Here is a 15,936-nt window from a genome sequence, read left to right on the forward strand (position 1 = left end):
CACAGCCTGACAAATATTAAGTTAAAATGATGAGACTCATACTTCCCACAACAAATACAATTATTCTTTGCCGTCATCGAAATAAAAGAATGATCAAATTTTTGGATAAATTACAACCAGATGTCAGGGAATTACACCAAACTGCTGTGAATGAGATCCAGCAGGCGGGTTCAGATAATGTCACATGACATCAAATCCTTTCCTAGCATTTTAGAATAATTAATAATTAACTTCTTGATGGTATTTCAATTTAAGAAAAGCAAATTACGAATAAAGTGAAACAGTGATCTTTTATCTACTGCAAGAGCAGACATGACGATACTAAAATCAGTACAAAAATAAAACAAGTCTTTGTGTAAAGATCTTGTGACCTTAAGTCATTAACTCTGATCTTCACTAGAATGTCTCTTATGACTTGAATGAAGTGTGTTAATATAACAGACGATTTTCAATGACAATTAACAAGGAGCTAATCTAAGAAGTTTAATTACATAGAGGAGACTAACTACCAGTGTTCAAAAGACTTTGAAACAAATGGCTAAGAGCAAAAATATACTTTATGCAAGTGCATGAACGTACTGTAGATGTGAATGCTTGGTCAATGCATTGCAATATATTACTTTATGAATGTTAATGTAACCCAGTCTCATGTGGACTGATAATAATTCATGAGAAATAGTGAAGTTGGGTCATACAAAAACAAAACAAAACAATTCTAAATTAACTGTAGAAAGGCTGTAAAAGGACACAAACCTTACAAAACCTTAAAAAAGCAACACAAACTTAAAACAAAACAACAAAAAAGGACAAAAACATTAAAAAAGCAACAAAAACAAAACACCCAAACACAAAATAACAAACTTAAAACAATATACAAAACAAAGCAAAACACAAACATAGAACAAAACTAAACAAAAATATGTAACAGTAAAATACAAAACAAAACAACCAAACACAAAAAAAACAAAACATAAAAGAAACAAAAAACAAACACACAAAACCTAAAACAATAAAAAGCAAAACACACATAAAAAAGGCATAATAAAATACAAAACAAAATAAACGAACACAAAATAAAAAAATAAAACAAAATACAAAACACCAAAAACGAAACAATAAAACAAAATAAAACACAAAAAAAAAGCAGAGCCATGTTGATTACTTAATTTTCCCTTCCCGAGAATTAAAAAAAAAAAAATGGGTAGTCAGCTCAAATTTGACCAGTGCATAGGCTCTCACCTATTCATAAATCATACACAGACACATCAACTAGACTACTAGCAACTCTATAGTGTTCACATACACTGATACACACACAAAACACTCTCTAGTTGTTTCTGTTGAACGGAACGGTCATGTTGTACCCTGCTGTTCACCAAACCATCTGCACAGCTGTCTTTTTGGTTTATTTCTTTTTTCCTTCTAAGTTATGCAACATATTAAAAATGCGCCAGAGCTCATGCAATCGCCACTGGCTCGCTATGCAAGTAGTCGTTACGTGTACCAACTGCTTCGACGCGATTAACAGGTTAACTGACTTGTATGAATGTGTACAAGGGCTCACAACCTCCTGAACTCACACAGTGTACGTCCGGATTTACAGTAATTTAACAGGTTAACTGACTTGTATGAATGTGTACAAGGGCTCACAACCTCCTGAACTCACACAGACACGTTGATTTTTGCTTTATTTGAATTGAACTTTATTTATTGCTGCCATGTGCATGCTCAATAGTCCTTTGGACCCATTAATCCATAGTCATGGAATGATTGGTGATGTTATTATTGGTGATATTATTAGTTTGCTTATATTATTATTTAAGGTATAGTGAAATGTTTTGTCATGTGCTTTGGTTTATCATATACTTTAACATAAAATCTATGGTTCAATCAGGGGTTATGACAACATAAAAATCTATGGTTCAATCAGTTACAGGGCATTTTATCTGACCTTATGAAGCTCCTTGTTTTGACTATTTTATAAAATGAAATCTGTTTTAAATGTCCCTAGCAATTATCTGGACTAAAACTATAGTTATGTCTAAGTTCTGCTCTGCTTGGCTCTGCCCAAACGCTGCTGTTAATCGACTCCAGAGGGGTTAACATAAAATCTATGGGCGACTACTAAACTATATTATGTCTAACTGCTCTGCTTGGCTCTGCCCAACTGCTGGGTGTAGAAAGAGCTTCCCGAACCATCAGAATCAAAATAATGTGGATTGGGGGAAATGGAGGAAGAAATACATAAATGGTACATTTCAGCAGGTGTTATTGGATGTTTTCACAACTGGGAAAGTAAAACCGCCTTAAATGCAAAGTTTATTCTCACTATCTCACCAAAATCATTGCACATTGCACATATTTGATGGATGAATCTGAACCACATTATCTCAGGTCGACGCTTTTGAGGATTAAATTTACTCACACGAAGTTGGAGAGTTTCTATCCACTGTCCAATAACTTTATATCCGGGAGTGTTGTTGATATTCATCTGGTACTGGAAAAGATCATACCGTCCGGGTGCGTCGCCATTCCGATTAAACGTGACGGACGTCCCTGCGCTCCCTACAAAAGAAAGAATCAGACTTAGAAACCTACCTTCAAAATTGTCAGATGAAAATACTGTGTACGAAAAAAAAAAAAGAAGCCCTGACATGCTTCGCAGACAACAAGAACACATTGTTTGCATTTCCACTCCGTACCGAGACGAAAGTTTGGTTGTCACAGAAATACAAACAACATATGCCTCTCAGGCCAACAGTGGAGACTGACAAGACCTGACAGTCATCGCCAACCGATTGTTTGAAGAACTTTACCTGCAGGGCTTGGCACTCAAGATCACAAGTCTGCCAAAACACAATCAACAGTATGGCTTTCTCAAGCACAGATGAAGTGTCAGCCATTCGCTGTGGGCTGCTGACACATCCTCATCACACTTATTATACTGGGAACCATGGGTTGTGGAAGGTAGCTATCAGTAGCACTATTTTTATATAAGAAACATTTCCTTAAAAGGTAAGATCGCTACTTTAATGCAGCCTGTTTTATTGTCAACAATTATCACTCTTACTCTTTCTGAGCCCTCAGCCATGGAAAAACCTAATCGAAAAAAAAAAAACAATATTTATTGATGCACAAGGATTCTCTCAAAATATTATTTTTATGCATTGATCCATAAAAATTGATAATTGAAAAGTTAAATTTGATATTCATCCATAACTGTTTTGTAATCATGGCCCTCATATGTGATCGGAACGATAGCAGTCCATTTAGACATTATTTTAGATTTTATTTTCATATTTAACTTTATGTATTTATATATTGAAACTGGAAACCTGTAAATTAAGTAATGATAAAATTCACAGATACTGTACAGAACATACAGGTGCTTTAGGTGCTTAAATATTTCTACTGCATTAATTTTACAATATTACTATTACTCAATAAAAAAAAAAAAAAAAAAATAATTATTGTAGTAATATAGATATGAATATTAATTAAATGTGAAAAAAGTGTTGATTTTTAATGTTGATTTTTATAAAAAAAAATTATTAGAATAATACATAATATAAATAAATTTAAGGTATGAATGAATGAATGAATGACAGTATAAATGAAACAAATTATGAAAAAATAATAAATAAGGTTTCTTCTCTTCAAAAAATAAAAATAAAAAATAAATAAACAAACAAATAATAATAATAATAATAATAATAATAATAATAATAATAATAATGTCATTTCTTTCATTCATTCATTCATTCATTCATATGTTTGTTTTGCAAAAAACAATTGATTTATTTGTTTTTATTTGTTTTTTATGTTTGTATGATGGTTTTTGTTCATTCACATGACAAACATTATGGTTTTAACAAATAATTATAAAAATTAAGTATATAATTAATAATTTTATAATACAATTCTAAAAATAATAAAATAATAATAATAATAATAATAATAATAATAATAATAATAATAATAATAATAATAATAATTTATTGTGCCAAAATGTTTAGTTTTTAGAATTTAATACTTATTATTTTCATCATAATAGATCAGTTAAACCACCCTGAAACTTCTGACTCAAAATAATTTTAACACAAAAATGTATAGTGTTTGTGTATTCAAGTTTAAATTTACAGATCTAAACATAAAACTGAACAACAGTGACCCACAAAATCCTCCAACTTAACCAAAATGTTGGATTGTTGCGAATGTAATCCAAATCCAAGTAGTCTCTTTTAAAACTAGCTCAGGCATGAAGATGGAGGGAAATAAGTGGCAGTGGAAGTAATTAAGGTAAGATTCAGCAAAAATTCAAGAGATTGTTGCATTGAGCAACATGAGTGGATAAAAACCTGCTCGAGTGTATTTTAGTCCCTTCATTATTCAGTCAGTTTGGCGTCACCCGCTGCCTGTTCAGGTTTATTTTGTTTGTCCGGTTTTGTTAAGAGGGCATCATGGGAAGAAGGAAGGAACGTCCTCTTTTACTAATAGACTTTGGGGAGAATGAAAACAGAAAAGTACAGGAGACCCACAGAGATAAAGAACAATTACATGCTAGCAACACTTAAAGAGCGGATAAGGGCCTGGAAAACCTGCTGAATTCCACAGATAACAGCCTTCCACTTCACACTGAATTAACAAGAACCTTCTGAGAAGCCTTGCTGCTTCTGCAGGTAACTTCAGCAATAACACGTTAAAAAGTTGCCTCAACTATAAATATTTTATTTACCATGAGTTGAGTTTTATCATGTATCTTTCTTTCTTTTTTCTTTTTTTTTTAATGGAAGCCCATTTCCACAACACAATTCAAAAAGTCAGAAATGTGAGAAATAAACTTTTCAGCTCATAATTCTGACATTTTTTTCTCAGATTTCAAAGTTTACATCTTGTAATTTACTTTTCCCCCTCTGAATTCCGAGTTTACATCACACAATTTTTACTATTTTTTTTTCTTTATATCTCACAATTCTGACTTTTTCCTCAGAATTCCAAATTTACATCTTGAAATTCTGACTGTTTTCTCATAATTCATATTTAGCATCTCACAATTCTAACTTTTTCTCTGAATTGTAAGTTTACATCTTGAAATTCTGACTTTTATCTCACAATTGCGAGTTAGCATCTCACAATTCTTACTTTTTCTTGGAATTCCAAATTTACATCTCGGAATTCTGACCTTTTTTCTCTTCGTAGAATTCCGAGTTTGCATCTTGAAATTTACTTTTCCCCCTCTGAATTCCGAGTTTACATCACACAATTTTTACTATTTTTTTTTCTCTGAATTACAAGTTTATATCTCACAATTCTGACTTTTTCCTCAGAATTCCAAATTTACATCTTGAAATTCAGACTGTTTTCTCAGAATTCATATTTACTGTAGCATCTAACAATTCTAACTTTTTCTCTGAATTGTAAGTTTACATCTTGAAATTCTGACTTTTATCTCACAATTGCGAGTTAGCATCTCACAATTCTTACTTTTTCTTGGAATTCCAAATTTACATCTCGGAATTCTGACCTTTTTTCTCTTCTTAGAATTCCGAGTTTACATCTTGAAATTCTGACTTTTTTTCTCAGCATTCTGAGATCACATCTCACAATTGTCAGGGTTATGGACCTGTTTCCTTGTTTTACCCCTGTCTTAGTCCCTGTTTTGCTTTTTTGGTCATGTTTCCTGTTCCTGTCCTTATTGTGTTAATTTGTATCCAGCTGTGTTTGATTAATGATCTCGTTTTCCCCGTGCATTTAAACCCTGTGTTTCCCTGAGTCCGCTGTTATATGTCACCCTTGAGTTTTGCTTGTTTGATTAAAATCTATTTTGAAGTATTCTCCTGTGTCTCCTCGTTCCTCCCAGAGAGATTGTGACAGAAATTATGTCGTTTTTTTCTTCTTCTCAGAATTCCAAGTTCTCTAAATTCTGAGTTTATGTCTCACAATATTTTTATATTCAGATAAACATTTTTGATATAAACTTAGAATTGCAAAAAAGTCAGAATTGTGAGATAAAAAGTCAGAGTTACCTATTTATTCCTTCCTTCTGTGGTGGCAAAATGTCCCAGTTACGTCACATCACAGCAGTGAATTCACCCGTTAAACTTCTATGCTACTCAGAGACTTCCAATCTCAATATTATACAGTAATTGCACTGTAGATATTAGACAGGGATGGGATCTTCTTAAGTAAATTAATTATTAGTATGCAAGGAGCCTTTGAATCTTTTTTTATGTTCTCGCTGGAGGACACCCTTTGAAAAAATGGCAGAAACGTCAGTCGCCCAACTTCAAGCAGTATGTTCTGTCTTTTTATGTATTTATTTATTTTTTTTTATTATTATTCTCATCTTTCCCTGTGTCTGTGACACATCCTTTCATCACAACAGTTAACATGTATAAATAACCAGCAGACAAAAACAGGACTGCATCATTTGAGGAATAAGAGCAGTACTAGATAAACAGTTAAGTTGAATGGCATGCACTTTCTGCAATATCTACTTTAATGTAATGTAATCTAATTTATTCATTGTGTCAGCCCGCTTAATTATAATTCCAAACTATTTAATAAGTTTCAATAATTTAATACTACTAACACTATTTTCTTCACTATGATAGATACATTGCATTAATTTTATATGCCAGACTGCTAAAACTGGCTATATTAATAGCACATATTGTTTGAATTAGATCAATATTTCTATTTTTCACTCAGAAAAAAATAGAACATTGTTTATGCTTCATACAATAACATTAATTGATGGATTCAATATTCCATGAATCAAAAGATGATTCATCAATTTCTATGTCTTAAAATGTATAAATGCAAAACATGCATACATAAATGTTCCAACTGTCAAGTCAACAGTTGAAAACTGCATTTCAGAATAAGTATGTCATGCATGCACTTACATTCTGAATATGTCTATGTATTATATATGCATGCCAGAGGGAAGGTTTTCTTATTATGCATGCAATGCTCATCTTTTAGGTGCATGTTTATACGTATATACATAAATATTCATATTTATTATATAAAGTAATTTATTTATAAAGGAAATCTAAATGGCTAAATAAATTTAAAAGTAATTATAAATGCATTAAATGCACAAAGTGTAGTGGAATGAGAAATGTATATTCTATATTGTTTATGCTTAATAACATGCATCTACAGTGCTGTATAAATTCTTTATCAATACATCTGTATTAAGTAGTATATATAGTTGCACAAAATATAAATTAAATTGATTGCTCACCGTGCCTATATTATTGAATCATTAGAATTTTTTTAATATGTAATTTTTATAATATTGTATATTTCAGTGTTTTTCTTCTTTATATATTTAATAAAAATATTTATAATAATAATTAATTATTATTTATTATTATTAGATTATTATTATTATTATTATTATTATTATTATTTACATTGTTTAGTGGCATAAAATTCTTGCAGATTTCTTCATTAGCATTTTGCCAGCAGTCTTTGCATTCTAGTAATTAAAAGCTAGTATTTTTTCGAGTCTGTTTGGAGTATTTTTCACCAGGCCCTAAGTCAGAACACATATTTTCCTCAAATACTATTTTCTCATCATGACACAGACATCAAAGGTGCAGCTGCACTTTGATCTAACTGTGCTCTGGTGCAGGACTACAAAAGTTTCACTTCATTAAGATGCATTAATGAGAGATTTCCTTTCTTCTTGGGAGTTTCCTTTTTCAGTGGTCCAACACAAAGGCAGGTTTGGGATATGTGAGATATAAAGTATTCAGAAAGTTGGAGTCCCACGCAAGAAGTATCAACAAAGGTTGCTTCAAAGAGAAATGTATGGTGTGTGTCCACTGGCACAGAAGAAACCTGCTCAGTATTGTCCAAACCAGTCTGTACAGTCTGTCAAAGTAGACGTTTTTTTTTTTTTTTAATGAAATAATATATATTATTATTGGAGTATATGAGAAAGTTTTTCTTACTTCAAAATTTCATGTTTAATTTAATGTGTTACTTGCCATTTCTTTGTTACTTGCAATTTACTAGCAATTTTGAGAGCAAGTTGTTTTACCACCATTTTCTTTTTTTTTTTAGTGTTGTTACAAAATGCTAATCTCCAAAGAATACATAAAGAGAGAGAGAGAGAGAGAGAGAGAGAGAATAAAACATTTTTTAAATAAAATTTAAAACATGTCAAGATCTTAGAAAAGTGATTTTTGTATTAATTTTGGTTTCACATGGTTTTGATAAAAAATAAAATAATAATAATAATAAAACACTTTAAATTTGCTTTAAATTATATTAATATAAAATATTTTCAACTAAAACTGATTTAAAAATAAATAAAAACTATATAAACAAAAACATAAAATAAACTAATAAAAATAGCAGAACAATTCAATTACTAAAACTATAATTACAATGAAAATGTAAAAAAAAAAGAAATACAAAAATAATTCAAGATATTACTAAAAATCTATATAATAAAATTATAAGAATAGTTGAATTATTAAAACTATAAGTAACCATAAAGTGTATATATATATAATATATATATATAATATATATATATATATATATATATATATATATATATATATATATATATATATATATATATATATATTATATTAAATTTAAATTAAATTAAATTTTATGCATTTAGCAGACGCTTTTTATCCAAAGCAACTTACAGTGCATTTGGCTATCCAATTTCTACCTATCTTGTGTTCCCAGGGATCGAACCCCCAACCTTGCACTTGTTAACGCAATGCTCTACCACTTGAGCTACAGGAGCACATATATATATATATATATATATATATATATATATATATATATATATATATATATATATATATATATATAGATATGCATATATGCCACATATATATATATATATATACTATATATATTATATATATATGCATATATTCACAATATATATATATATATATATGCATATATGCACTATATATATATATATATATATATATAATATATATTCTATGCATATATATATATATATATATATATATATATATATGCTATAATATATTTTTTTTTTTTTTTTTTTTATATATATATGCTATAATATAGGCCATAAAGCATGCAGGCTTACTTAATCATTAAGATATTACTAAAAATCTTTTTTTATAATTATTTATAAATATATTTTTCAGAGCAATAATTAATAGGTAAATAACATATATCATTACATTTTTAGGGAGTCGCACCACTTGGGATTCATGACTTGAACTAACCTTGCCTTGTCATAAAAAGGTCAAATTATTAATATTTTAACATGAGGGTCTAGAAGTGTCCTCTACATGATATCACTTTTTTGTTGTTGTCTGTTGTTTGTTTTTTCCCTGGTTGCACCACATGACAAACATTTTTTTTTTATAATGTTTAATTAAATATTACAGTTTTTATTTCTAAGAAGAAACAAATAAACAAATAATAAAAAGATACATAAAAAAAAAATTAGTTCACAAAAAAAACATGCTAAAAAGTAGTAGCATTAGCCTAGAAAACATGCATTCCAGTCATTGTATCTATGAATTGCATTTTAATGTATTTTTGAATAAACTAATCGTGACACTGTATTTTAACATTACATAGTTACACATTGCATCCACTTACTTAATAACAGTAAATTATGCATAATTACAAGTATCCAATCTTAAAACAAACTCATATCCTAACCCAATAGTATATAAGCACGTGTAATTACACTGTAATAACGTCACCTTAAAATAAAGTATAACCAAATTAATATTATTAAGCTGTCTTTGCCTCATTGACGCATTTATCTGATGTTGTGAGCTTTGGTGGACTCACCGTTGAAGTTGACCGATCGGATGTACTTGAGGAGTTTCTTGCCACCAGCATGCTCCATCTCTCCACAAACGCCCGACTGGTCGGGACAGAGGTCCTTCTGCATGTTGTGCAGGGCGTGAGCCATGGCATACACCGCGTCTATCACAAACTGCACCTTCCCTTCCTGCTCGTATTTGGAGTCTGTTCCTATCCGCTCTTGCCCTGGAAGGAAGAAACAAAACAAAAAGGCAAAGTAGAGCAAAGACTTTGAAGCGAAACGTGTGCCTAAATGCTCTCGTAGGAGGACATAAACACAAAGAAATGGAGTCAGCTCTGGAAGCTTTTGAAGAAATATGTGAGGAAGAGCAACAAAACAAACATTTGAAGCTTGCACACACTTTAGGAACAATCTTTCATTTGACAAATCTCAGCATGTTTTGGCCACTATCTTTAAAGCTGTGAAGAGTAATGCCTGAAATTCTAGGTGCTTATCTTACTTTGATCTCTGATGTTGTCTAAGTTATCTTCAACTAAGCGGTTTAAAGAGATTTATTTGCAGTTATCGCTCACAGGCAGTGTTGGGGAGTAATAAATAAATAAATAAATATTTTAAAAGGTTAAAATTGCTTAAATTGATATTTAATTGTTTAAACATCCACATTTAATCGCGATTTAATCTACTTTGTGAGCAGCTTGTAGTATAGATCGTTGAAGACACATCCCGCAACACTAGCATGAAAGCTACAGTTTTATAGTTTAAGTCTTTAAGTGTTGACATTTTCTACTGAAACAGGAAGGTATGACATGTTTTCTTTTTCTAAAATAGACATAAGGCCGTTTACAGTTTGCTAACGGCTAGTCAGATGCACGGACATTCACATTCGCATTTAATTGGACAAAAAAAAATAAAAAAAGTTTACCGTAGGATGAGTTGTCAATATTTTTGCTTAGTTTTTCCAAAAAAGTCATTTTTAAAAGCACACATCTTCTAAAAAGTGAATTCTGTCAACGTTTATGAGTAGATTAGCATACAGATTAGCCTCAGCGCTAACAGACATAGATTAATAGAGTCATTGTTGTGACAAATCTGTAGGATATTTTTGACTAAACGACTTTTCTCTTCAGAAATGTCACTGAGTCAAGATAATTCATTATGTATCGATGGAAAATTTATTCCACACACATAAAATCAACCTTCTCAGGATCTGACCGAGGGCTAAGCACACCTTTACTTAAAAATGTCTTAATAACGACAGTGGTCAGACATTAAGCTCACCTTAAACTGTGAGGAAAAGCTGTGACAGTTCTATTAAGACCTTCTATTCACCAATCCAATGGTGGAGGATCTCATGGGACTCCAATGGAGTTCATGCAATATTCTTAGCAATTTTTTCTCCAATTAGCTCTGCTGCCGTCCAGATCTGACACTCACCTTTAGATGTCAGTCCTGCTTCCTCAGGGACACTCTTATAGTCTGTCTTCCCACTACAACTTCTTTCATTAAGCATACTACAGCTGGCTTAGTAGGCTTTTCTGTCCCATCAACCATGGCTAACTCAAATATGTGTATTATTGAGACAGCTTAATCATAAATGGCCCTACTCCTGTGAGGAAGGAGCAAGTGACTCTAATAGTGCCTGACAGAACAGGAAAAGTAGCTTGGGAAAATTTCAGCTCATTTAAAAGTGCCATTAGATCTCTTGAAGATATGTTGTATGGGGTTTGATTTGGGTCTTTGTTTAGTTGTTTTATGAGTGGATCTCATTATTTAGATCATATTTACTTGCAGGACGATTGACTGACATCTTGAAGACGCCCTTAGAGAAAAAGCCCCAACCTGTAGGGCAGGACGATTGTATTTATGTATTTTTTTTTTTTTTTTCTGCTGCCTTTGACTTTACATCTCAGAAATTGAGATGCTAATGGTTAACTAGACATCCTTGGTATAAATGGAAACCAAACCAAATCTGGGATTCCATTATAAATGGCATTGCATGCGTGTTTCCTAAACATTATTTAATTAGGTTTTACACTTTCTCAACATCCCGATGTCATCAAATGAAAGGTTATGACAGTCATCTTGCCAGGGTCAGCCGAAAGCCTTGAGGGATTCAGATCAATAGACATCAATGATCCCAGACAGTGACAAAAAAAAACATTCTGGAAGAGGTTCGGACACGCTGAAGGTCAGAGTAACCATTAGAAAATAATAAGCTGTTAGTACGGTGATAGATATCTTGTTGGACAATACTTCACAATTACACCTAGCTGCCATTGACTGAAAACAGTACCCTGATCAAAAGCTTTTTTAGAAAATTGCCTTAGTCCCTAGTATATGACTTTTTTTGTCATAAATCTCTGCTTCATATTGACCAGAAGTGAATTGGGATAAATTTTCCTCATCAGCTTGAGTATCACCAGCAGTTGTTTACCATTATAGCTAGAAACAAAATCAGATGGGAGTCCTCTCTCCATAATATTGCTTTCTTCCCTGTCTGGTCTGAATCAGGAGAGAAATATGCACAGATCAAGCACAGTTTACAAGGAACAATTGACCAAAACAGTTTTAAACAAAATGTGGATGGATTTTTATGTGAGAGGACAAGAGGCGACATACTTTATTATGGATTATGGACTCAATTTTTGTCCAGAAATGATGGTTTGTTTCTTACAAACATGCAGTTTTTTTTTTCACTTCACAAGACATTAACTGATGGACTGTGGTGGTGTGGATTACTTGTGGATTATTGTTATGTTTTTATCAGCTGTTTGGACTCTCATTCTGACGGCACCCATTCACTGCAGAGCATCCATTGGTGAGCAAGTGATGTAATGATACATTTCTCCAAATAGCCTGAAGATTAGTCAATGTTAATTTTAGGGCGATCTGTTCCTTTAAATCTAATTATTTTTAAACATACTTGACTCCACAAAAACCATATTCAAGACTAATTCAAGCAAACTGTAAACAGCTTTTACATCAACAAATATGACCTTGGATCTTCAACAAACGCTCAAATTTCAAGAATCACTGAAAATATGGTCTTTTTGACTGCAGTAATGGTTTTTCTTCAAAAACGAGCTGTTTTAATCCATTTGATTCTGTTGTCTAAGTTATAAAATACAAATTCTATTGTGGAACATAGATCTTGCCAGATGTTTAAGCTAATTGGAGTGCCAGTTTCCAACATGCGTGGGTTTCACCTAAACTGTATCAGCCATATGCTATTTGAACTGCAAATTCATTATTTATTTCATTTATTTATTTGTTTGTTTGTTTAAAAAAAAATTAATAATAATACCAAATAAAACAGACCTGATGTAAACAGCAAAGAACCTTAGCTCTAAGCTATCATGAACATAGATGTTAATGTAAATGTTTATTGTCTTGCCATTTCATAATTCCACTGCATTTAACATTAATCTTTTTTTTTTTTTTAAGAATTCTACATCTAAACCCCAAAATATACTTAGTTTTGATATGAAGACTTGCATATGCATATTATTCAATCAATCAATACTTTATTGAGGACACACACAGTCCAAAAACACAAACAATAAAACAAACAAATAAGTAGACAAATAATAAAGACATACAGAATCCACAATATTACATATTTACATACATGCTAAAACACCAATGGTTCCATATAATGACTATGCTTAGTGCCTCATACTGTTTGCAGATTCTGATAACCTAGACATACACATGTAGATGATATTACGCAGCACAGCAAAGCAGGTTTGCACGCCAACACTGACAAACATTTGGCTTGCACTGCTCCATCATGGCACCAGCCTCATTTTAAAACGTAGAGCTGAATGCACAGCCATTCAAACTACATTCCATTTGATAATGTACATGAACACATAGTCGATTAACACATGCATACTAAAGCTTCATTCATCCAATATCTATGCTATTTCTATCCAGAAGTTATAACTGATTTAAAAAAAAAGAAGTTATTTTTAACTAGAGTTGCGAGTATCTTTTAACCCCACTTTTAACGTGGGCATTTGTTGTTGATGCATTTACAAGATCTTTTTCTAGCTCCATCTCCTCAGTTTCTTTCTTGACTGAAACAATGGCCGGGCCGGTGTTGCCACCTTGTGGACCAACTAATTAGTGCAAAAAATAAAAAATAAAAAACTGAGTGTACATAGTATGTGTGGTTAGAGGTATATGGCTGTGTGCATAAAAATGTTATGCAATGATGGAATTTATGAAAAATGGAAAATACATGTAAATTAACTATTAAATTTGTACAATTACGTTTTAATATAGTGTGTGAAGATTAAAGTGGTTAATATTTTTAAAACCTATCTCAGGAAAATCCCAGAAAACAAAACTGGTTCTAAGTTATATTATCACTTTTTTCTAATATCACTTTTTTTTTTTCTAATGTTCCCATTAAGTTATGAAACGTAATTTCTGATTGTTCTCTGAACGTGTAAAATGTCCAGTTTTTTCAATATTTTAAAATATTTTATTTATTTGTTTATTTATTTATTTATTTTGCTTACATGAAAGTTGAAGAAATAGTTCACACACAAATTAAAATTTGCTGAAAATCTACTCACCCTCAGCCCATCCAAGATCATAGCCACGGGAACATATTATATCTTGGGGGTGCTGGAGGGTGCTGGGGGTTGGGGCTTGATGTCGCAGGCTGGGGCCGCGGTTAAACAGCCCAAACACTTAGATGAACATACAAATTAAGAAAGAGATAAATGAGAACGAATATATATATGTATATATGTATTTGTGCTTTTGTAATTTAAGTTCAATAATATTTATTTTTTCTTTAATATATATATATATATATATATATATATTATATATATATATATATATATATATATTATATATATATATATATATATATATATATATATATATATATATATATATTATAGGGATTTTACTAAATAATAACTTCTAAATTATGCACCATTTTTCATCTATCACTGTGTTACTAGATGGCTGTATAGTCCTATATATAAATACATATAAACTGTTTGCTGCAGAGTGAGAACTTAAGACATAAAGCACGTTACTTGGATCATCAGGTTATTCATTTGGATATATTTTCAGACATCAAACATTCAGACTACATTTAATAAAAGTTTATCCTTAAATGTTGATTTGAAGTGTCAGTTATTATAATTGCAGTCAAATCTGGACACATAGAAAGCACTTTGTTACTCATACTAGCTACAGCGTGATCAGTCACACGAAAGTCATCAGAATAAATAGAACAGAGACCGTCTGTGGTCGAGTTATCTGCATCTCAAGCAGCAACTGGCAAATTCTGATTCAAGTAGCCTAACTGGCAAGGGTAAAAAAGCTTTACGAAGCACTGACAGCGCTTCGAACAAATGGTGTTGAGCATTACAAAATTTAGAGGCTACAATATGGCTGCGAATCATGCAGTGATTGACAGCACTCTGGCCAAAAGCTCTTTGATTCAGAAATAACGAACCACATTCGACAATATAGAAAAACATAATCATCTTTAGAGCAATTTCATGAGTAAATGTGGAAAATTAAATATGTAGAAAAAAATTCAAGCCATGTCATCTTAAATTTCAGTGCAGTGAAACAGCTGTCGGCAGGGCGTGCTGCAACGCCCACAGCACCTCTAGTTCCTGTGGCCAAGATCAGTTTGTTTCTTCATCAGATTTGGAGGAATGTAGCATCACATCACTTGCTCACCAATGGATCCTCTGCAGTAAATGGGTGCCATACGAATGAGAGACAAACAGCTGATAAAAACATCACAATAATCCACAAGTAATCCACACTACGCCAGTCCATCAGTTACCATCTTGTGAAGTGAAAAGCCCCATTGGTGAGCAAGTGATGTAACATTATGTTGTCTGAATGTTTCAAAACAAGTAGTCACATTTGGAAAAAAGAAAGAGAAAAAAAAGTTAGAGGAAGTAAGAGGAAAAGGAATAATTGTCTTTTTTTTCTAAAGTTTGATAGCATTATTAAAGACTTGATAACTTTGAATTACAATTCCATTAACATTACTGGAAGAACATTTGTTCATAACTTTGTCCAGTACGTTATCCAAAGTTCTGAAAATGTAACCATTAGCTGGGATTCTGTTGCATTCTAGCTGT

At 31.6% G+C, this 15,936-nt stretch overlaps 1 protein-coding gene across 4 annotated transcripts in view; it reads right to left on the reverse strand.

Annotated features, from left to right (window-relative positions):
- Positions 1-15,936, reverse strand: part of LOC109066562 (metabotropic glutamate receptor 7-like) — a 200,621-nt gene that overhangs the window by 67,594 nt on the left and 117,091 nt on the right. For 3 of the 4 annotated variants that reach the window (XM_042712141.1, XM_042712140.1, XM_042712142.1), the window contains exons 6-8: positions 14,389-14,505; positions 9,829-10,029; positions 2,426-2,565 (exon numbers count right to left, since the gene is read on the reverse strand). In XM_042712141.1, the coding sequence (XP_042568075.1) occupies positions 2,426-2,565; positions 9,829-10,029; positions 14,389-14,505 (458 nt within the window). The remainder of the gene's footprint in view (positions 1-2,425; positions 2,566-9,828; positions 10,030-14,388; positions 14,506-15,936) is intronic. The other variant, XM_042712143.1, reaches the window with a different exon arrangement.

Source organism: Cyprinus carpio, chromosome A22, assembly GCF_018340385.1.
Source record: "Cyprinus carpio isolate SPL01 chromosome A22, ASM1834038v1, whole genome shotgun sequence".
Classification (NCBI taxonomy): Eukaryota; Metazoa; Chordata; class Actinopteri; order Cypriniformes; family Cyprinidae; genus Cyprinus; species Cyprinus carpio.